Source organism: Chiloscyllium plagiosum, unplaced genomic scaffold, assembly GCF_037043375.1.
Source record: "Chiloscyllium plagiosum isolate Xiang-an unplaced genomic scaffold, Cpla_swu_hap1 HiC_scaffold_7, whole genome shotgun sequence".
NCBI classification, from domain to species: Eukaryota; Metazoa; Chordata; class Chondrichthyes; order Orectolobiformes; family Hemiscylliidae; genus Chiloscyllium; species Chiloscyllium plagiosum.
In genome coordinates, this window is record NW_028270145.1 from 70,695,722 (window position 1) to 70,719,524 (window position 23,803).

A 23,803-nucleotide genomic window follows, 5' to 3' on the forward strand; every position below is an offset into this window, starting at 1 on the left:
GAAAGATTGTTGGTAGTGTGGATGTGCAAAGGGATCTTAGAGTCCAAATACCTAGATCCCTGAAAGTTGCCACCCAGGTTGATAGTGCTGTTAAGAAGGCATACGCTGTATTAGGTTTCATTGGTAGAGGGATTTAGTTCCGGAGCTGCAATGCCATGCTGCAACTATGCAAAACGCTAGTGTGGCTCCACTTGCAATATTGTGTACAGTTCTGGTTACCCCATTAAAGGAGGGATGTGGAAGCACTGGAAAAGGTGCGGAAGAGATTTACAAGGATGTTGCCTGGTCTGGAGGGAATGTCTTATGAGGAAAGGCTGAGAGACTTGGGTCAGTTCTCATTGGAAAGAAGAAGGCTAAGAGGGGATTTGATAGAGACATAGAAGATGATCAGAAGATTAGATAGGGTAGACAGTGAAAGTCTTTTTCCTTGTATGATGATGTCAGCTTGTACAAGGGGACATAACTACAAATTGAGGGGGGACAGATTTAAGACAGACGTCAGAGGCAGGTTCTTTACTCAGAGAATGGTAAGGGTGTGACATGCCCTGCCTGTCAATATAGTTAACTCAGCCACATTAGGGAGGTTTAAACAATCCTTGGATAAGCACATGGATGATGATGGGATAGTGGAGGGGAATGAGCTTAGAATAGTTCACAGGTTGGTGCAACATTGAGGGCCGAAGGGCCTGTTCTGCGCTGTATTGTTTTATGTTCTATGTTTTATTACAAATTCAATTTGTAATTCTCCTTTTGAAGCTTTTTTGATACCTCATTAGGTGTGGCATTCCAGAGTGTCTTGCTTGAGACAGCCACTGTATTTACAACTGCAGTGATTTTTCGATTATGTGCCATTAAATAAAAATCATATGTTATAATCAAAGATTGATACGTCCACAGATGATCCAGGGTTGTCCGTGGTCATAACAATAAAAAAAGGAATGATTAGTTGTGTCATGTTCAGTGGTGAGATTGACAAAGGTGAAGATTCACAATATGTCACAATTTAATTCTCCACCTACTAACCTATCTATTATAGTGGTCCAGCAAAGCAAGCTCAATGCAATCATCTTATCTTTTGATTGGGTTTGCTACATTCTTTGGGCTCAACACTGATTTCAACTTTTGACCATAATCTTAGAGAATGAACTTTAGGTCAGACCACTGAGTCTAGGGTTTGGAATGTCAGGTTGCAGCTGAGCAGCACATTGGTGAGGCCATTTTAGAGAACTGCAAATAGTTCTGCGCACCCTGCTATAGGAAGGGTATTATTAAATTGGAAAGGGTGCAGAAATGTTTTACAAGGATGTTACTGTGACCAGAGGGTTTGAGTTATAAGGAGAGGCTGGATAGTCTGGGACTTCTTTTTCCCTAGAGTGTGGAATTTGAGGGGTGACCTTATAGAGGTTTATAAAATTACAGGGAGCATAGATAAGGTAAATAGCAAAGGTGCTTTTTCTTCCGCAGGATAGGGGAATTCAAAACTAGATGGCATTATCTTAAGGTTAAGATTCAAAAGGGACCTGAGGGGCAGCTTTTCACACAGAGAGTGGTTCATATGTGAAATGAACTACCAGATCCAGGTTACAGTTACAACATTTGAAAGGCATTTGGACAGATACATGATTAGAAAAGGTGTAAATGAACATGGGCCAAATACAGGCAAATGGGGCTAGATTAGTTTGGGAAGCTTAGTCGGCATGGACACGTTGAACCGAAGGGTCAGTTTCCATGCTGTATGACTCTAACCATTCATTTGAAACAAAAACAGAGAGTTCCAGAGAAACACAACAGGTCTAAAAACACCTGTTGAGAGAAAAACTGACTCAGTGATTTAAGTTCAGCAACTGTTTATCTGCTTATTTGATTTTGTTTTAGCATACTACCCACTTGCTACTTCAGGTGGTCAGCATTGAGTGAGCTACGTCAGCAGATAATCCACCAACTTTTGTAAGATTCCTACTGAACAAGGACATTGAAACAATTGGCAATCTTTTTTTTGACAGATTTTTAAAATCACATGACCATATGAAGCTCTGCACCAAAAAGTTTTGGCTGCACAGTTTTAAGGGTGGTTAGTGAAAAGAAGTGCAAAGTTATGAAAATCCCTTTCACAGTAACTTGATTTTTTTTCTCATCTACAGCAACTTTACAGTAATGCAATTAGACCAGTGAACAGGTAATTGTCAAATATGAATGCTAATTATTCACTTTTTTAATGCTAATGAAAATATTAAAAAAAGTTATCAGTGAATCCAGCTGAACTTTTCCTATATTTTATGAACAGAATTTGATTGTATTAGTAGAGTACTTTCATGCTCTCAGTATATCCGAAAATGCTTCGTTTGTCAAAGTTGCAGTCATGGCTCAATGGCTGCAGGTTCACAGGCAGCACTCTCAACTCAGAATCAAAAGGTTGTAGGTTCAAGGTTCATTCCGAAGACCTGAGAAAACATTTAGACTGGCAATGCCGCTCAGCAATGAGCTGACCTCTCTCGAATACAATAAAACGTTAAACCGAGACTTGATGTACCATTTCAGGTGGATGTAAACTATCACTTCCTCTTATTTTGAAAGAAAACGGGGTTCTTCCAGGTGTTCTGGCCGATATGAAACAGATTATTTTGTCGATATCTCATGGCTGTTTGCAGAGCCCTTTTGCTGCATTTCCAACATTACCACAGTACTTCATCAGCTGTGCTTTGGGATTGCCTGAATTATGAATGGTGCCATATAAATGCAAATCTTTCTTTTTCACAGCCAACTCTTGTTTTGAAATGCAGTCACATCTGCACTGCAGGGAAGATCTAGCAAGCCGATTAACAGAAATATGCAGGAAGTAGATTAAACCTCAAACTACATTACACCAAAGAAAATATAACTAATTGATCCCTCTAAACATATGCATTTTCAAAAATATAGTCAGACTTTGGATGAGCCAAAATGACCAAAATATACTCCTAAAATATTAACTTTGGAACAATAAATGGGAAAGTGATCAGAATTTTTTTTTATTAGAAGAGAATGTTTCGCCTTTTTTAAAAAAATTACTTTTTTACAATATTGCTCCTGGTATTATTCATTCTAGTGAGCAAGATTCGACAATAATTGTTATGGCAAAATTATTAGGCGATTCTGAATATAATAATCTTGGGCTGTGACTAATATATTTATCCATCTTTATCGCTGTCAGTCATGCATAAATCGTGAACTGGAAGATCACATTTTGTTATCATTTATTACTCAGAACGATCTGCTTTAATCATCTGTAACATGGTGCATTGACTTTCACCCGTAGGTAGACTTTCCTTTTTGCTGTGCTGAATAGTGTGCGACAGTTGTGGGAGCCAATCACTTGGTGTGGAGTGGATGGTGTGTGACACTTCCCATTGGAGGTAGGCGACACAATGTGTGTGTGAGAGAGAGAGGGAGAGACGAGAGAGAAAAAAGGGAGAGGAAATCTGTAGTCTGTCCGACCGACCCAGTCAGGCCAAGTGCATCAAGCAGAGAGAGAGAGAGAGAATCAAGAGCAGTCCAGGCAGTGTTCAGCAGCTGCAGCCACAAGCCATTCAATCGTCCCCAGTCGTACACACCAAACACTGAACATGGCAGGTATCCTAGCCTGGTTCTGGAACGAGAGGTTTTGGCTGCCCCACAACGTAACATGGGCAGACCTGAAAAGCACGGACGAAGCCACTTTCCCGCAGGCGGAAGACCTCTACCTGGCCTTTCCTCTGGCTTTCTGCATTTTTATGATTCGACTGATTTTCGAAAGGTAGGGAACACAGACTGGTCTCATTTGTTTGAGTGAACGAGTATAGGCCTGGATTTGCAAAGCAATATTTAAACCGGCATTGTTTAATAAACAGCGTAGACAATGTTACATTTCAGAGTATTGTGCCAACATCTGTGTGATGGTGGGGTTTGAATAAATGCATCGAATCGTAATGTATCAATTTCATACCGCGAGTGGTGCAAACGGGGCTAAGCAGTAAACTTGATATATGTCGACTGGGTGATATTTCATTGATCAATAAAGATGACTCCTTCCAGTCAGCAGCCTGGAATCGGAACCACACAGCTTGCATGCAGCTGCCCAAATCTTACTTTCAGGAGCTAACCAACACTTTGCCCTACTTAAAGCAGGCGGGTGCAATGTTCGCAAAGTATTCGGTTCGGAAAAGGTAAAAAGTCTGATCCAGCTTTGTTCTTTAGATTTTAGGAAGCGCCCTACGTTCTCAGTGGGAAGGTTGGAGATGTATCGGTTGTAAAGAGAGTCGTGAGCAGAATAGTCTCTTGGCGGGATGTTTTTTAAAGACTGGGAAAGCAATTTATACCTGGATGTCGAGGTTAACAATCCATTCAATAGCTTCGCCTACACAATGTGATTCGTTATGATGCCACTAAGAATAGGTGACTCAAGCCAGAAACTCAGTTAATGGTGGATAGTCACAGGTACAATTTAGTTGGTGCTCATGTTCCATTTGGAGAGTATTTAGCCACGTTTTCTCTGGCATGGTTTCAAGTGATGCAGTTTGTCTAGGTTTTCTGTGGAATTTGAAACCTGGGACTTCTTCACTGGGATAAGTTACCTAGTTGGCTTTCCTGATGTTTGTAGTCAAGTTCAAAAGTGAAAGTTTGCATTTCAGAATATTACCCATTTAGTTAAACCATTATAGCTCAAAACAACTGGATGTCTTTAATATGGCCAACACAAATTACAATTTGGCAGAGTAAAAGAGATTCTACAAATACATTAAGGGGAAAAAAGTAACTAGGGAAAGAATAGGGCCCCTTAACAAGGCCGCCTTATGTGGAACCGCACGAAATTGGTGAGATGTTAAATGAGTACTTTGTATCAGTATTTATTGTGCAGAAGGATATTGTGCTTCAGGAAGCTAGGGAATATGGGAAATAAACAGTGAAAACAAAAAATACTGGAAATCACAGCAAGTCAGGCAGCATCCATGGAGAGAGAGCAAGCTACCATTTCAAGTCTAGATGACTGTTCAGAGCTCATTTTTTGTTTTCAGTACAGATTCCAGCATCTACAATAATTTGCTCCTAAATAAATAGTGATATCTTGAAAAGTTTCCATATTACAGAAGAGGAAATGCTGTTTGTCTCAAAATGCATAAAGGTGGATAAATCCCCGGGACTTGATCAGGTATATCCCAGAACTTTGTGGGAAGAGATTGCTGAACCTCTTGCTGTGATATTTGTACCATCGATTGCCACAGGTGAGATGCCAGAAGACTAGAGGTTGACTAACGTAGTGACATTATTCAAGAAAAATGGGAGGAAAAGCCAGGGAATAATTAACCCGTCAGGCTGATGTCAGTGGGGTGTGGGTAAGTTGTTGGAGGGGATTCTGCAGGCAAGGATTTGCATGCATTTAGAAAAGCAAGGATGGATTTGGGAAAGTCAACACACTGTACATGGAAAATCACATTTTATTAACTTGATTGAGTTTTTTGAAGAAGTGACAAAGAAGATTGATGATTGCAGAACAGTAGACGCTGTCTATATGGACCTCAGCAAGGCATTCAACAAGGTTCCACTTGGTAGACTGGATAGCAAGGTTAGATCACATGGAATCCAGAGGAGCTAGCCATTTGGATACAAAATCGGTTTGAAGGTATGAGACAGAGGATGGTGGTGGAAGGATGTTTTTGGACAGAAGGCCTGTGACCAGTAGTTGCCACAAGGGTGATGAGTCCACTGCTTTTTGTCATTTATGTAAATGAATTGGATGTGGATGTAGGAGGTGTGGTCAATAAGTTTGCAGATAACACCAAATTTGGTGGTGTCGTGGATATGAAGAGATTATCTCAGAGTACAATGAGACCTTGATCAGATGGGCCAATGGACCAAGGAGTTCAGATGGAGTTTAATTTAGATAAGTGTGAGGTGCTGCATTTTGGTAGGGCTGTCAGACAGGACTTAGACACTTAATGATAAGATCCTGGGGAGTGTTGGTGAACAAAGACACCTTGGAGTGCAAGTGCATAATTCCTTGAAAGTGGAGTCACAGGTAGACAGGTTAATGAAGAAGACGTTTGGCAAGCTTGCCTTCATTGGTCAGTGCATTGAGTATAAGAGTTGGAATATCATGTTGCAGCTATACATGATGTTGGTTAGGCCACTTTTAGAATATTGTGTTCAGTTCTGGTCTCCCTGCTATAAGAAAGATGTTGTGAAACTTGAAAGGGGTTCAGAAAAGACTTCCGAGGATGTTGCTGGATTAGATGATTTGAGCTATAGGGAGCGGCTGTTTAGGTTGGGGCGTTTTCCCCTGGAGTGTCGGAGGCTGAGGGGTGACTTTATAGAGATTTATGAAATGATGAGGGGCATGGATAGAGTAGATAGCCAAGGGCTTTTCCCCAGGGTCAGGGAGTCAAAAACTAGACAGCATAGGTTTAAGGTGAGAGTAGAAAGTTTTCAAAAGGAACTTAAGGAGCAATTTTTCACACAGAGGGTTGTGCATGTATGGAATGAGCTGCCAGAGGAAGTGGTGGAAGTGGGTACAATTACAATATTTAAAAGGCATCTGGATAGTTAACATAAATAGGAAGTGTTTAAAGGGATATGGGCCAAATGCTGATAATGGGACTGGACCAGTTTAGGATATCTAGTCGGCATGGATGAGTTGGACCCTGGGTATGTTTACATGCTGTATATCTCTGTGACTCTAGGACTCTCAAACCATATACAGCTTTAACAGATGTTTTAGGACAAGCCTTGGTGCAGTGCCAGAAACCCTGTCTCTCATTTTCAAGTAAATTTCTTTATTTTTCAGAGTTTTATTGATGGACATTGTTCCTCCTTCAACTTATAAAGTAATAACACTAAGAGTGGCCTTAAAAAGTTAGATTGAGTTTTGTCAATGGAAACAATATTAAGCTGACAAAACATGTTTATACGTATTGATTTCTATAAATGCAGAATAAGAAATTATAAGACTATACATTAGTTTTAATGTTTGACCTTCTAGAAGCTGTGTCCAGCTTTTTCTTTTGATAAGACCAATACATTAAAATGTAATGCTTGAATTCTATGGTAACATTTATATTTAACTAACTCATACTTTCTGATCTGTCAGCTGTATTTCTCATTGAAGTGCTCATCTTCAGTGTGAAGTTTTGTTTCAGTCTATGTAATCAGCAAGCTATCAGACTGTTCAGTAAAACAAAAAGTGTTTTAACAAGGAAAATGTTCCTTTTGATCTGTAAGTGTTAACTAAGAATTGTACACCCAGCAGAACATTCTCCTGGTTTGTTTGGAATCATGGTAAAAATGTATTCAAGTTTTGCTGGAGATAACAAACAATTGATATCTCTGTGCTTTATTTGTGATACTGCTCACGCACAGTGACTAGACTATATCTTTTCACCTCTTAATCTCCTCTCCCAATGCAAAGACCTTTCCAATTTAATCCCACATTCCAGCATTTTGCTCATAATTCCAAAGGTTTATAAAATCATGACGGGTATGGACAGGGTAAATAGACAAAGTCTTTACCCTGGGGTGGGAGAGTCCAGAACTAGAGGGTGTAGGTTTAGGGTGAGAGGGGAAAGATATAAAAGAGGCCTAAGGGGCAACCTTTTCATGCAGAGGATGGTGCATGTGTGGAATGAGCTGTCAGAGGAAGTGGTGGAGGCTGGTACAATTGCAGCATTTAAAAGACGTCTGGATGGGCATATGAGTAGAAAGGGTTTGGAGGGATATGGGCCAGCTGGCAGGTGGGACTAGATTGGGATTGGATATCTGGTCAGCATGGACAAATTGGACTGAAGGCTCAGTTTCTGTGCTGTACATCTCTTTGACTCTAATTGTCAGAAAAACCCAACTGATTCACTAATGTTCTTCAGGGAATGAAACTGCCATCCTTACCTGTTCTGGCCTACATGTGAGCCCAGATCCACAGCAATGTGGTTGACTCTTAACTGTCCTCTGGTCAATTAGGGTTGGACAATAAATGTTGCCTAGCCAGCGACACCCTCATATTGTTAAAAGAATTTTAAAAAACCCTTTCTGAAGAAATTCATCCTGGGTCCCCCTTGAGTTCTTTTGTAATTATTTTTAATCTGTGGCCTTCAGTTTTAAATCCCCTTGTCAGAAGAAACATTTTTTTTTTCCCGTTCATAAAGTGTTTATAATTTTGAACACCTCTGTTACCATCTCTACTCTAAGGACAACATTCTCAGCTTCACCAATCTTCTCGTGGAATTGATTTCCCTTATTTTTGATACCATTCTAGTAAACCTCCCTAATTTGTATTTCTAGAGCTTTTATATTCTTAAAATGTGGCCCAGAACTGTATATCGTACTCCAGATGAGGATTTATAAAGGTTTGCAGTATTTCTCTTTTTTTTTTGTTGAATGCCCTGGTTACAAAAAAAAACGAGGGGCGAGGCCATTTTGGATTTGGTGCTCGGCAATGAGCCAGGACAGGTATCAGATCTTGCGGTGGGAGAACACTTTGGTGACAGTGACCACAACTGCCTCACATTTACCATGACCATGGAGAGAGAAAGGAGGAGCTACCATGGGAAGATATTTAATTGGGGAAAAGAAAATTATGACGCTACTAGACAGGAGTTGGGAAACACAGACTGGGAGCAATTGTTCCACAGAAATGGCACAGCAGACATGTGGAGACTGTTTAAGGAGCAGTTGTTGCGAGTGATGCACAAATTTGTTCCTCTGAGACAGGTAAGAAGGGGTAACATTACGTGCCTTGGATGATGAGAACAGAGGAGCTTCTCGTCAAAAAGAAGAAGGCAGCTTATGTAAGGTGGAGAAAGCAAGGATCTAGCTCAGCTTTAGAGGATTACAGGCTTACTAGAAAGGAGCTCAGAAATGGACTGAGGACAGCCAGGAGGGGGCACGAGAAAGGCTTGGCAGGAAGGATTAGGGAGAACCCAAAGGTTCATACTCATACGTGAGAAATAAGAGAATGATCAGGGAGAAGGTAGGGATCAGGGATAGCATAGGGAACTTGTGCATGGAGTCTGAGCAGATAGGGGAAGCCCTAAATTAATCTTTTGTTCAGTTTTCACTAAGGAAAGGGACCTTTTTGTGAATGAAGGAGCCGGGAAACAGGCTTGAACAAATCGTGATTGAGGAAGTTGATGTGCTGGAAGTTTTGGCAAACATTAAGATTGATAAGTCCCCAGGACCAGATCAGATTTACCCTAGGTTGCTCCGGGGAGTGAGAAAGGAGGTTGCTAAGCCACTGGCGAAGATCTTTGCTTCTTCACTCTCCACAGGAGTCGTACCAGAGGATTGGAGAGAGGCGAATGTTGTCTCTCTTTTCAAGAAGGGTAATAGGGAAATCCCTGGCAATTACAGACCAGTCAGTCTTATGTCTGTGGTCAGCAAGGTTTTGGAAAGAATTCTGAGGAATAGGATTTATGACTATTTGGAAAAGCATAGTGTGATTAAAAGTGGTCAGCATGGCTTAGTGAGGAGGAGGTCACACCTCACAATTCTTATTGAGTTCTTTGAGGGGGTGACGAAACAGATTGACAAATGTCGGGCAGTGGATGTGGTGTATGTGGACTTCAGCAAGGCATTTGATAAGGTTCCCCATGATAGGCTCATTCATAAAGTCAGGAGGTAGGGGATACCGGGAGATTTGGCTATCTGGATTCAGAATTGATTGGCTGACAGAAGGCAGAGAGTGGTTATAGATGCAAAGTATTCTGCCTGGAGGTCAGAGGTGAGTGGTGTCCCGCAGGGCTCTGCTCTTGGTCCTCTGTTCTTTGTAGTTTTATAAATGATTTGGATGAGGAGCTTGAAAGGTGGGTTAGTAAATTTGCCGATAATAAATGTTGAAGGTGCTGTTGATTTTATCGAGGGCTGTTGCAGGCTGCAGCATGACATTGACAGGATGTAGAGCTGGGCTGAGAAATGGCAGATGGAGTTCAACCTCTATAAATGTGAAGTGATGCATTTTGGAAGGTTGAACTTGAATGCTGAATATAGGTTTAAAGACAGGATTCTTGGCAGTGTGGAGGAACAGCGGAATCTTGGTGTTCAAGTACACAGATCCCTCAAAGTTGCATCCCAGGTGGATAGGGTTGTTAAGAAAGCATATGGCGTTTTGGCTTTCATTAACAGGGGGATCAAGTTTAAGAGCCGTGAGAATTTGATGCAGCTCTACAAAACTCTGGTGAGACCACACTTGGAATATTGTGTCCAGTTCTGGTCACCCTATTATAGGAAAGATGCAGAGGCTTTGGAGAGGGTGCAAAGAAGGTTTACCAGGATGCTGCCTGGATTGGAGGGTTTGTCTTACGAAGAGAGGTTGACTAAGCTCGGACTTTTCTCTCTGGAGATACGAAGGAAGAGAGGTGACCTGATCGAGGTGTACATGGTAATGAGAGGCATGGGTAGTGTCCATAGCCAGAGACTTTTCCCCAGGGCAGGATTGACTGCCAGGAGGGGTCATAGTTTTAAGGTAGGCAAAAGTGAATACTGCAGATGCTGGAAACCAGAGTCTAGATTAGAGTGGCGCTGGAAAAGCACAGCAGGTCAGGCAGCATCTGAGGAGCAGGAAAATCGACATTTCGGGCAAAAGCCCTTCATCAGGAATAGAGGCAGGGAGGCTCCAGGGTGGAGAGATAAATGGGGGGTGGGTGGGGCTGGAGAGAAGGTAGCAAAGAATACAATAGGTGAATGGGAGTGGGGATGGAGGTGATAGGTCAGAGGGGAGGGTGGAGCGGATAGGTGGGAAGGGAGATTGTCAGGTAGGACAGGTCATGGGGATAGTGCTGAGCTGGAAGGTTGGAACTGGGGTAAGGTGGGGAAAGGGGAAATGAGGAAACTGGTGACGTCCACATTGTACTGTGATGTTTTATATTGTATATTCTGTTAAGTTTCTTAATTGCCTTATCAACATATTCTGTTACCTTCAAAAATTTGTGAATGTGTGTCCTGTGGTCCTCCATACAATGCAGCCTCTTCATATTGGTTCATCTCAAAGTGTATCACCTTGCATTTTCCATCAATCTGCCCATTTCATTACTTTTTTTCTATGTCCTGCTGAAGTTTGCTACAATCTTACTCATTGGATATTACATTCCTAAAAACCCTGTGGAAGGAGGCTTTGTAACACAATGTTCTGTATTTGAGTCCCATTGCAGAACTTCATGGCCATGGAAGGAGTATACATAACTTGGTGGAACATATGGATAATCAACTGGTAGGCATCAAATTCACAAGTGGCCAGTAGTAAGGGTAAGAGAGTTTCCAGATCGACACTCTCCGAACAGCAGTCTCTGGCTTCAGGCAAGTGACATGCAGTGAGCTACAGAAATGTGCTTCAACAGCCTTATGCCTTGTAGACAGAAGACTTTTACATCTAAGTCTTTTATCTGGAAGTGTTAAAATATAACTCCTATTCCCAAGTCTAGGTTATTTATATATAACAAGAAAAATAATGGTCCCACAGAGATCATACTGCATCCTTCTTTCCAAGCAAAAATACTTTCATTTGATCATAACTCTGTGCTGTTTAACTGTTGGCCAATTATGTACCCAAATTACTACTGCCTCTTTCATCCTACATGCTTCTACTTTCCAGATAAGCCTGTATGAGATGAAAATTGAAAGGATATGGGGAAAGAACAGGGGACTGTGACTAAATAATTTGAAAGAGCCAGTACTGACTTAATGACTCAAATGGCCTCCTTCTGTGCTATACGATTCTATAATTGTATATGGTAATTTAACAAATGCCTTTCAAAAGTCCATATATACATCCATTTCATGAACAAAAATCAAACTGAGATTTATTGTTTGATTCCAAAACTAAAATTCTTTGCTGCTGGCTTAATCTTTTAAATGGTATTACACTATATACCTTTGAGGTCCTGACTATTCAATGAATCAGTTGTTTTAAATCAAAGGCTGCTCAACTGGAAAAAAAGTCACCTAGAATGAGTTATTGATCGGAGAACAGGTTGCTTTTCTTTTAAACCTGAAGGGGACTGTTCAGCGTTTAATTCTTTTTGTCTTGCAATACAGGTAAATCTTGCATTTACTTCATTGAGGAAAAATTACATAACTTATTGATTTAGAATTAAGTTGTAACAGTTTTAATAATTTTCTGCAATTTAGAACACAGTGTCTAAAATAAATGCTTTGAAGTTCTGTTATGAAACTACTGGTATATGAGAAAACTTTGTTCAGCTGTATGAGAAGGAACTGAAATAGAATGCTTACCTCTGCACTTGAGGCAAATGTGATATGGCATTGGTATGTGTAACACTAAAATGCTTGGCAGCTATATTCATAGTATATTTGGCCAGTTGCACACAACAAGGTCACTTGTCTTTTCCTTAGAGTTACCTAGTTACAATTGACTAAAAATTGTGAATTTTGGTTGACTATAATGTTACTTCTTTAACCTTCGAAATGGAAAATTAGATCTACTCCACATCAGGTAAATTACATTAATTTTATGCCAGTATTTCAAGATGGATATTAACTTACTTTGTTCAGATTATTTTGTCTTATTAAACTAGTCTTGTTTGAGAGAACCTAGAAAATATGTTTATTTTAATAAATCACATACACAGAAGAGAGATGATTGAAGTCTTGAGATTTAAATTACTGGAGTTGTGTAAATCCCTGAAATACTTAATAATGCTCTTAAAATGTAGATGCTCTGATGAGAAAGTTAGGGAACACAACACAAAGGCTTAAACTGTGGATAATGTTGGATGGCCAAAGATGCAAAGTTAGAGAAAGTATTTATTTCTGTAGTCCTTTTAATTGTATCAACTGAAGTCTTCAATCTCAGTCTGCAGCGACCTTCAATTTAATCCATCAAAAGCACTTCATTACATTGGGTTCAATATTTTCAAAACACATTTAATTTACTTAGTTATCAAAAGCAATTGGCCAAATTATTATTGAGTAGGGTCCTGAAATGCTATCTACAAATGTTGGTAAAAATTCATAAAAATGGAACTTGATTTGTTCAATCACTGTCATTCAGCAGACTTCCAGATTATTAATTGAGATGTGATTTTTTTTAAAGTACAGATTAATTGAAAATTTGTCATGTGTGCTTTCATGCAGGTACAGACTTATTGCAGCATGCACAGCTTAGGTTATTTTATTCATTTGTGAGATGTGGACATCTCTAGCTGGCCATACTTTTTATTGCCCATCCTTAGTTGCCATTGAGAAGGTGATGGTTAGCTGCCGCCTTCAACCACTGCAATCCATCTGCTGTAGGTGGACCCTCAGCGTCCTTAAGGAGTGAATTCCAGGATTTTGACCCAGCAACATGGAAGAAACAGAGATATATTTCCAAGTCAGAATGGTGAGTGGCTTGGCGAGGAGCTTGCAGTGGTTCCCATGCATCTGTTGCCCTTGTCCTTCTAGATGGGAGTGGTCGTGAGTTTGGAAGGTGCTTTCTGAGGATTTTTTGTGAATTTCTGCAGTGCATCTTGTAGATGGTACACATTGCTGCCCCTGAGCATTGATTGTGGATGTGGTCTCAATTAAGCAGGCTGCTTTGTCTTGGATGGTGTCAAGCTTCTTGAGTGTTGTTGGAGCAGCACTTATCCAGGCAAGTGGGGAGAATTCCACATACTCCTCACTTATGCCTTATAGATGGTGGACAGGGTTTACAGACTCAGGAGATGATTTACTCACTACAGTACTCCTAGACTCTGACCAACTCTTGTAGCCATTGTGAATATGGGAAGAGTCCAGTTGAGTTTCTGGTCAATGGAAACCCCAAGGATGTTGGTAGTGGGGGATTCAGTGATACTATTCAATGTCAAGGGGCGGTGATGAGATTCTCTCTCATTGGAGATAGTCATTGCTTGGCATTTGTGTGGTGAAAATGTTACTTACTACTTGTCTGCCCAAGCGTGGATATTGTCCAAATCATGGTGTATTTGAACATGGAATGCTTCAGTATCTGAGGAGTCGTGAATGTGCTGAACATTGTGCAATCATTGGTAAACATCCATTTTGCTGACCTATGATGGAGCGAACGTCATTGAGCTGAAGGTGGTTGGGCCTCGGACACTACCCTGAGGAACTCTTGCAGGATTATCCTATAGCTGAGATGACTGACTTCCAACAACTACAACTGTCTTCCTATGTGTCAGGTGTGACTTCATCTAGCAGAGAGTTTGCCCCATGATTCTCTTGAATCCAGTTTTGCTAGGGTTCCTTGATGCCACACTCAGTTGAATGCAGCCTTGATGTCAAGGGCTGTCACTCTCACCTCACCTCTGAAGATCGGGTCTTATTTTCATGTTTGAACAAAGGTTGTAACGAGGTCAGGAGCTGGGAGCCTGGTAGAACACAGTTTAGTTGCTTCTTCTGTCAATAATATACATTTGGAAATTAAATATATTCAAAACTGTCAGAGCCAAGTATTAAGCCTGATAAAGGTTTTCTTTGCCATTTTGTAATTTATGATTTAACGTACTTATCTTAAGTTTGTAATCCCCACTCGAAGATATTGCTTTGGTAGGCTTCAAATGATCAAAGTCAATGAGTTCCAGTTGATGTAGATAAAAGGACATAATTGCAGTGGGTAATCTCCAAAGCACTAGTAAAATCACAAAAATTCTTGTAATTCCATATAAAAATTGAAGTTGATTTGTTCAGTTATGGTAAAACAATGGCGTAGATGATTATTATTAAGCAGAAGTTTTTATTAAGAAAGCCAATTTGCAGTTTTCTTAGAATCGAATTACATAGTTACATTTTATGTACATTAGTGTATTGGTGATTATTTCTCCACTTTCAATCTTCAGAAAAATCTTCCCTTCTTCCAACAAAACATGACAACTAATATTTGTACTTGTGACTATAAAGATAACAGGAGGTGAACGCTTCTGATTATAAATAAACTAAGAATTGTGGCAATAAATTTTAATAGAATGCATTTGAACAGCTATTAGTTTTGATCTATTATATAACCATATTGAAATATTTGAGAATTTTGCAAATGAAAACTTTGGTTCTGGTTTCCTTCCAAATTTCTATCCAATGATGGCATCAAAATATAACTTGACTAGTGTTACAAGCAAGTGAGGCAGGGTGAATTAGCGCCCTATTTGCAACCAGCCTAGTTGGTCTGCAAAAGGTTCAAATTCTTTTTTTAGCTTACAGTTGTACCCTTCTCCAAATAAGATGTTGTTAAGTATTCTTTTCATTGTAATTGCTGTATTTGCTGAATCACACAGAGGGTGATAAGTGTATGGAATGAGCTGCCAGAGGAAGTGGTGGAGGCTGGTAAAATTGCAACATTAAGAGGCATTTGGTTGGGTATATGAATAGGAAGGGTTAGGAGGCATATGGGCCGGGTGCTGGCAGATGGGACGAGGTTGGGTTGGGATATCTGGTTGGCATGGATGGGTTGGACCGTATGGTCTGGTTCAGTGCTGTACATCTCTATGACATGGCTATTTTGAGTTAAAGTAGCAAGTTTATCACTTGCTAACCCTGAGACATGTTGTCAAGCATATGGCCTTCAGGCAGTCATACGCACAGACGGTGAGACATCCACAAGAAAGTATAAAGTTAAAAATCAGATAAAAATAAAGACAAAATGATGTACAATTTACGTACCTGAAGGTGTCCTTGAGGAAGAAGATTCTAACCTGAGATAGTTAGTTTGTTGGTTGTCAGCAGTAGAGATGGTGCAGTTAACTTTAAAGTGCTGCTTTCCTAATCTTTACTTACAGTCTTGTGACTTGGCTTTTCTTCTTGAGAGGTAGAGAAGGTGTCTTCTCCAGCCTGTTTTAGTTTGATAGTCAAAGTCTATCATGTCTGCTTCTGCCACAGAGAGAACTTAGAGTCATAGAGATATACAGTACGGAAACAGACCCTTTGGTCCAACTCGTCCATGCCGACCAGATATTCTGAATAAATCTCTACCATTTAGCAGCATTTAGCCAGTATCCCTGTAAACCCTTCCTATTCATATACCCATCCAGGTGCCTTTTGAAATGCTTTTTTTTTTCAATCGTATTTTCTCCTGGATATCTGTTAAGCACATTTTTTCTTGTTTATCGGAATTTCTACCTTATATGTCATCCAGGGACTGGATTTGTTATCCCCAACTTCCCCATTCAAGAAAGTTTTCATTGGCTATGCCCAAAGCATCTCTTCTTTGAGAGTAGCCCTTTGTTCAACTACTGTTTCTCCTGCTATATTTTGACTCTATTTGACCAAAATTCATTCCTACCCGAATTGAAGCAGGTTTTCACCTAATTAATTGTTCTTTTCCTTTTCTGCAATCACCCTAAGCTCTACGATACACCTTTCAAAGTAGCAGCTTGTTTGCATATTCTGTGTGCTGGAGTTCTTTATATCCAGATTTCATCTTCAATATGTGAAAGATTTTATGATGGTGAAAAAGAAATAGGAGATGAGGACCATTTGATTTCTCCCAGGGAAGGCAGTTGATTATTTTGATTGTGTTGGGGGAAATATAATTATTACTGCTCAGGCTCAGTTGCCTAATACACATTGGTACAATGAAACTTGGCAGACCTATATAGTGATGGTGATGCCTGTGATTATTTTAATTCAGCGTATTTGGTCATTTTTTAAAACCATTTGAGTCCATGAAGTCCCAGCTGTTTAAATCAGGTGTTAAAATTCAAAGTCCATAGTCCATCATTTTGACACCAGTCACATATTTTGTGGCTCCAAGGTCAGAGGTTTAGAACTACGTATATGGCAAGTAACTAATTTCCTGACTTCCCAAAACCTGTCTACCCTCTATAAAGCACAACAGAAGTGTGATGGAATGTTCTTCACTCCTCACTCATCCAGATCAGTCCAGAATTGGTTAGTTCCATTTCTGATCAGCAAATAACACATGAATAATGCACCCTGATGTTGGGCATTGCGCTCAATCTACATATTTGTACAGAATGCATATGAGCACTTTAACTTTTTGTATGTTTGTTGGTAAAATGATCAGAAGATAAATACATTTCTATCATCTCTGAGGTAGAGTCACTTGACACGAAACATCAACTCCGATTTCTCTCCACAGATGTCACTAGACCTGCTGAGATTTTCCAGCAATTTAGATTTTTGTTTCTTATTTACAGTGTCCACATTTCTTTCAGTTTTTAACATGTTTGCACATATTTTTGATTAAAGTAATGAAGTAAGACATAGGAGCACTTGGCTGTACAGCACCTCAAACTTTCATTGGCCTTCAGTACCCCACCCTATTTCTTGACTTGCATAATTTCAAAAAGGTAAAAACAAGGACTACAGATGCTGGAAACCAGATTCTAGATTAGAGTGGTGCTGGAAAAGCACAGCAGTTCAGGCAGCATCCGAGGAGCAGGAAAATAGACGTTTCGGGCGAAAGCCCTTCGTCAGGAATATTCCCGATGAAGGGTTTTTGCCCGAAACGTTGATCTTCCTGCTCCTCGGATGCTGCCTGAACTGCTGTGCTTTTCCAGCACCACTCTAATCTAGGATATAACTTCAAAAACTCTGTCTTCAGTATACTCATTATCAGGGCACCACAATCCTCTGTGGGCAGAAAATTACAAAACTTTACAATGGCTGAGTGAAAGATTTTTGCCTCCCCTTGGTCCTAAATGCTTCATTTCTTATTGAGAAACAATGATACTTGATTCTAGGCTCCAGCAAGGCAAAATCATCTCTCAGCATCTATGTTGTCAAGATCGCAAATATAAAATTTTCACATATTTTCTCATTTCTATAAACTCCAGCAAATATGTGCATTCTGCTGAAGATATTGAAGTCGACCATGTTTATATGCAGCACATTTTGAACAATATTCAGATTTGGGCTGACAAGTAGCACATAGGATTCTAGCCACACAAGTACTGTGCCAGTACTTCATCTCCAACAAAAGAGAACCCAGGTGACACCCTTTGTTTTTGCGATGGCGTTATCATCTATAAATCCCCCACTATTATCCTCCTGGGAATTGACCATAAACTGAACTGAAAAAGGGAAAGCAATGGCCTAATGGTATTATCGGTAGACAATTAATCTAGAGAGCCAGGTAGTGTTCTGGGTACCTAGGTTTGATTTCCGCCATGGCAGATGGTGGAATTTGAATTCAATAATAACAAAATATGGAGTTAACAGATGACCATGAAACCATTGTTGATTGTCAAGAAAAACCTATGTCCTTTCGGGAAGAAAATTGTCAGTCTGGCCTATATGTGACTCCCAATCCATAGAAATATGGTTGACTCTCAACTGCCCTCTGAACAAATAGGGGTGGGTAATACATTCTGGCTTAACCAATGATGCCCACATCCTGTGAATAGAAAAAAACTATACATATAAACACTCTGGCTACATTAGCAGATCAATGGCTAGAATCCTGCAGTGAGAACACACCTCTAACCTCAAAATGTGTTCAATATTTACAAGTCCCTTGTTAGGAGTGCGATGGATTACTTGACTGGATGAGTACAGCTCCAACAACACTCAGAATCTTGACACCATCCAAGACAAAGCAGTCCATTTGATTGGTACCACGTCCACAAACATTCAGTCAATCCACCAATGAGGCTGATTAGCAGCAGTGTGTACCATCAACAAAATGCAGGTCAGAAATTCACCAAGCAACTTTGTACAGCACCTTACAAATGCAGAATATCTGCCACCGAGAAGGACAAGAGCAATAGAAACATGGAACACCAACCTGCAAGTTTCTCTCCAAGGCAGGCAACATCCTATCTTGGAAATATATCACCATTCCTTCAGCGTCATTGGGTCAAAATCCTGAAACCCCCTTCCTAATGGTATTGTGGGTCCATCTAATGCAAATGGACTGCAGAGGTTCAAGTATGCAACTCTGCAAAACCTTCTCAAGGTATATAGGGATGGGCAGTAAATGCTGGCCCGGGCAGTAAATGCTGGCCCAGCCAGTTGCAGCCAAATCCCATGAATGTCAAGAGATTCAATCTACTAAAATGTTGTGAATGCTTAGCTTCCGAATGATGGTAGATATTGTCCATTTATCTGTAATGTGCAACTGTATTTATGGGTATTCTACTAATTGACATAGTAATTTACTTTTGCCATAGCAACAGTGGCTGGTCAGCAATTTTATTGAACAACTCTGGTGTTTCTCACTTAGATGCATTTGGATGTGGAATATCTCACGGGTCAATCTTTTCCCATATATAGGAGATTTGATCCGGGTCATAGGGAAGATAATTTGCTGATCCCACAAAAATGAAATTTAGTACAGAGTAGAGAATGATAAGATCATCTGTCACAGGAGCAGAGTTCCATGTGTTAAGTTTTTGCTCACTTGCTTTATCTGTCTATGTGCCTCTGTAGCCTCTTGGTGTCATCCGCATATCTTGCTTCCCTAGCTATCCTTGTATCATTTGCAAAATTGGCCATTGTACATTCAGTTCTGTCATCCAGATCACTACTCGTGAGTTTTGAGAAGATTTGTAGCTCAGGTTGAGGTTCTGGATGTAAGTTTGCTCACTGAGCTGGAAGGTTCATTTTCAGACGTTCTATCACTATCATCAGTGAACTTTCGGTGAAGCACTGGTGTTAGTGACCCGCTTTCTATTTATGTGTTTAGTTTTTCTTGGGTTGGTGACATCATTTCCTGTGGTGATGTAATTTCCTGTACTTTTTCTCAGAGGTTGGTAAATGGGTCCAAGTCAGTGTGTTTGTTAATAAAGTTCTGGTTGGAATGCCATGCTTCTAGGAATTCTCATGCGTGTCTCTGCTTGGCTTGTCCTGGGATGGATGTGTTGTCCCAGTCAAAGTAGTGTCCTTCCTCATCTGTATTTAAGGACACTAGTGATAGTGGGTCATGTTTTTTTGTGGCAAGTTGATGTTAATGTATTCTGGTGGCTAGCTTTCTGCCTGTTTGTCCAATTTAGTGTTTGTTACAGTTCTTGCAAGGTATTTTGTGAATGACATTCGTTTTGCTTGTTGTCTGTATAGGGTCTTTCAAGTTCATTAGCAGCTGTTTTAGTGTGTTGATGGGTCTGTGGGCTACCATGATGCCAAGAGGTCTGAGTAGTCTGGCAGTCATTTCTGAGATGTCTTTAATCTAGGGGAGAGTGGCTAGGATTTCTGGATGTGTTTTGTCTGCTTGATTTGGGTTTGTTGCTGAGAAATCGGCAGACTATGTTCATTGGATACCCATTCTTTTTGAATATGCTGTACAGGTGATTTTCCTCTGCTGTTCGTAGTTCCTCTGTGCTGCAGTGTGTGGTGGCTCGTTGAAATACTATTCTGATGCAGTTTTGTTTGTTGGTGTTGGGATGATTTCTTCTAGAGCAAACAGCCAATGGGGAACTTCAAATGAGTGTCTACAGGAAAACAACACATACTGACCAAATACTGAACTACATAAGCAATCATCCCAACATTCACAAATGAAGCTGCGTTAGAACATTATTTCAACGAGCCACCACACACTGCAGCACAGAGGAACTACGAAGAGCTGAGGAAAATTACCTATGCAGTGTATTTAAAAAGAGGGTACACAATGAACAAGGTCCACCTAGTTCTCAGCAACAAACCCAAAAAAGCAGTCAAAACGCATCCAGAAACCCTAGCCACTCTCCCCTACATCAAAGACACTTCAGAGATGACTGCCAGACTACTCAGACCTCTTGGTGATATGGTAACCTGCAAATGCACCAACATGCTAAAACAGCAGCTAATGAACTTGAAAGACCCTATATAGACAACAAGCAAAACTAATGTCATTTACAAAATACCTTGCAAGAACTGTAACAAACACTACATTGGACAAACAGGCAGAAAACTAGCCACCAGGATACATGAACATCAACTCACCACAAAACGACATGACCCACTATCACTAATATCCTTACATAGAGATGAGGAAGGACACCTCTTTGACTGGGACAACACATCCATTCCAGGACAAGCCAAACAGAGACACGCACGAGAATTCCTAGAAGCATGTGAAAATGAACCTTCCAGCTTAGCGCGCAAACTTACATCCATCACTAATATATTGTAGATAATGTAGCTCCAGCTCTGATTCCTGTAGCACATCACTAGTTACAGATTGCCATCCTGAAATGCCCCTTTATCATAATTCTCTATCTTCAATTAATTCGCCAATATGCTCTTCATGCAAATATACTCTGATCTACAACATGGGCTCTTATTAAGTAGCTTTTGGTACAGTACTTCACTGAATTCTTTTTGGGAATCCAAATGTATTACTGTCACAGGTTCTATTTTATCAATTCTGTTTGTTACCTCCTCAAAGAATTATAGTAAAGTTTGGATGTAAATTTGCCTGCTGAGCTGGAAGATTCGTTTTCAGACTTTTCATCACCATACTAGGTAACATCATCAGTGAGCCCCCATGAAGCACTGTTGTTATGACCCGCTTTCTGTTTATGTGTTTAAGTTTCCTTGAGTTGGTGGTATAATTTCCTATAGTGATATCATTTCCTGTGGGGATGCCAATTCCAGTTCTTTTTCTTGGAGGGTGGAATCAAACTTGACATAAAATAACAGCCCTGTTCACATCCATCAACTCCAACCTGGCCAAAGAAACACTGACTACACTATTAAAAGAACCAAACAGGCCAAATATGGCCTATTTCAACACTGTAGGGTTTCTATGAACCTTACCACATCTAACTGTCAAGTCCCATAGGAATCTTGTATGTTTCAATAAGGTTGACTGCCATTCTTCAAAACCCCAATGAGTGAGTAAAATCCAAACCTCCTCAACTTCTCCTTATAAAACAGTTCCTCTATTTCAGGATTAGCTTAGTGAACCTTCTCTGGACTGCCTCCAATGCTAATATATCTTACATCAGGGGCCAAAAGTGTTCACAGTATTCCAGCTGTGGTCTGAGTGTTGAGGTTGTTCAGGGCAAGTGGGGAAGTTGTTGCAAACAGTAGTGAGGGTGGTGAAGTATGATCTTTTGTGGGAGGTGGGCACAGAGGCAGAAATAGAGTGAGTATGAGGTATTGGAGAGAAGATGGCAGAACTTACACTGGTAGAGTACTGAAAGACTTTGACCTTTTTAAAGTGCTGGGCATTCCTCCAGACAGTTGTGACTGCTTTAACTGCAATTTTGGACTAGGCTGGCATGGTCTGATACCATGGCCTCCACTGCTGGTCCTGGGGTAGGAGAAAGTCCTACTTTGGCATCACCCCTTCCAGAAGATCATCCATTTCCTCTAAAAGCAGGGTGCCTATTTTGCTTTGTCTGCTACATCTGAGGCAAATATCAGCAACTGTGCAGGGCAACTCTGGACTGAAGATACTTGTATGGGTCCACAATGGGCTTTAAAAGAGGGAATAAACACAAGGGATGCTGGGGAATTCCAAGATAACCTATGTGGTGAGTTATTCCAGAAACAGTGGTAACAGGAAGTGGAGTTTGAACTTGAGAGACTTCATAGGGACATTGTAGTTAAGTAATTGGCAAGTTTGGCAAAATGCAGTGAGGAAATGGACTAGGCCTCATGGTGATGAATTCTCCCAAAAACTTGACACAATCCAGGCTCAGGTTTTATTTGAGCTCAGATACAGCTCTGTATGTGCAATAGAAATATGTCTCAGAATATGACTTAACTGAGTTACCCATGGGTTCAAATATGTAGTTTAAAGGACAAATATAAAGAGATATAATTTGTGCCATGGTATATTTGACCTCATGAAACATACCATTGAATCTTATAAAGAGAAAATGGATCAATATTTTGAAATGCGCAAAGCCATGAAATAGAATTACTCATGGAATCGAGTAGCAAAGGTCTGGCATAGATATAATAGGTGAAATTGCCTCCTCTGCTACTACATTGTGTTATGATTACTTTCACTTGTCCTTATGTTGTACAATAAACTGAAATGGCTGTTAAAGTCCAGACAAATGTGTAGTGTGGTATTATTTTATCACCTACCAAATGAAAGCATGAGGCAAAAAACAAGTAGTTTGTTTTTTTTTTGGACTTATCTTGATATGCCAAAATGAAACTCTAAGAAATAGGGAACCAGAACTTGCATTAAAAAAAATACACAAGGCAGAAATAGCTAATGTAAAAAGAATAAAGATATCCAACAAATATGCCACTGCTATTGCTCCCTGGTAAGGTTAGTACTATTGTATTTTAAAAAAGGAATTTTGAGTAGCTACAGCACTTTTGAGGAACATTATTTGAAGAACATGGAAATTGTAAAACTAAATTATAGAAAACATGTTACCCACAGACACAAGGAGCTTCAGAAAAAGTGTACCACCAAACAATGATCAGGGCATACTGTCACAAATATTCTCATGATCAGGACAAAGAACTGAAATGTCTTTGATTGCCACTGGATATTCACCATCTGGTTTCACACATAAAATGTCATGGCATGGCAGGCTTTGGATCAAGTGCAGGTAGATGGGATTAATGTAGTTTGGTGTTTGTTGGTCAGTGTACGCAATAGTGTATGTGCAATAGTAATATGTCTCAGAATATGACTTAACTGAGTTACCCATGGGTTCAAATATGTATTTCTATTGCACATACACTATTGCGTACACTGACCAACAAACACCAAACTACATTAATCCCATCTACCTGCACTTTGAAAAGGTGACGAAGGAGGTTGATGAGGGGAAAGCGGTAGATGTGGTATATATGGATTTTAGTAAGGCGTTTGATAAGGTTCCCCATGGTAGGCTACTGCAGAAAATACGGAGATATGGCATTGAGGGTGAGTTGGAGGTTTGGATTAGGAATTGGCTGGATGGAAGAAGACAGAGGGTAGTAGTTGATGGCAAAGTTTCTT

At 40.2% G+C, this 23,803-nt stretch overlaps 1 protein-coding gene across 2 annotated transcripts in view; it reads left to right on the forward strand.

The window, feature by feature from the left end:
• Nucleotides 1–3,392: 3,392 nt before the first annotated feature.
• cers6 (ceramide synthase 6) overlaps nucleotides 3,393–23,803 on the forward strand; it is a 255,237-nt gene continuing 234,826 nt past the window's right edge. Inside the window, exon 1 of one of the 2 annotated variants that reach the window (XM_043693925.2) lies at nucleotides 3,393–3,772. In XM_043693925.2, coding sequence (XP_043549860.1) covers nucleotides 3,603–3,772 — 170 coding nt within the window. In that variant the 5' untranslated portion in view covers nucleotides 3,393–3,602. The remainder of the gene's footprint in view (nucleotides 3,773–23,803) is intronic. The other variant, XM_043693926.2, reaches the window with a different exon arrangement.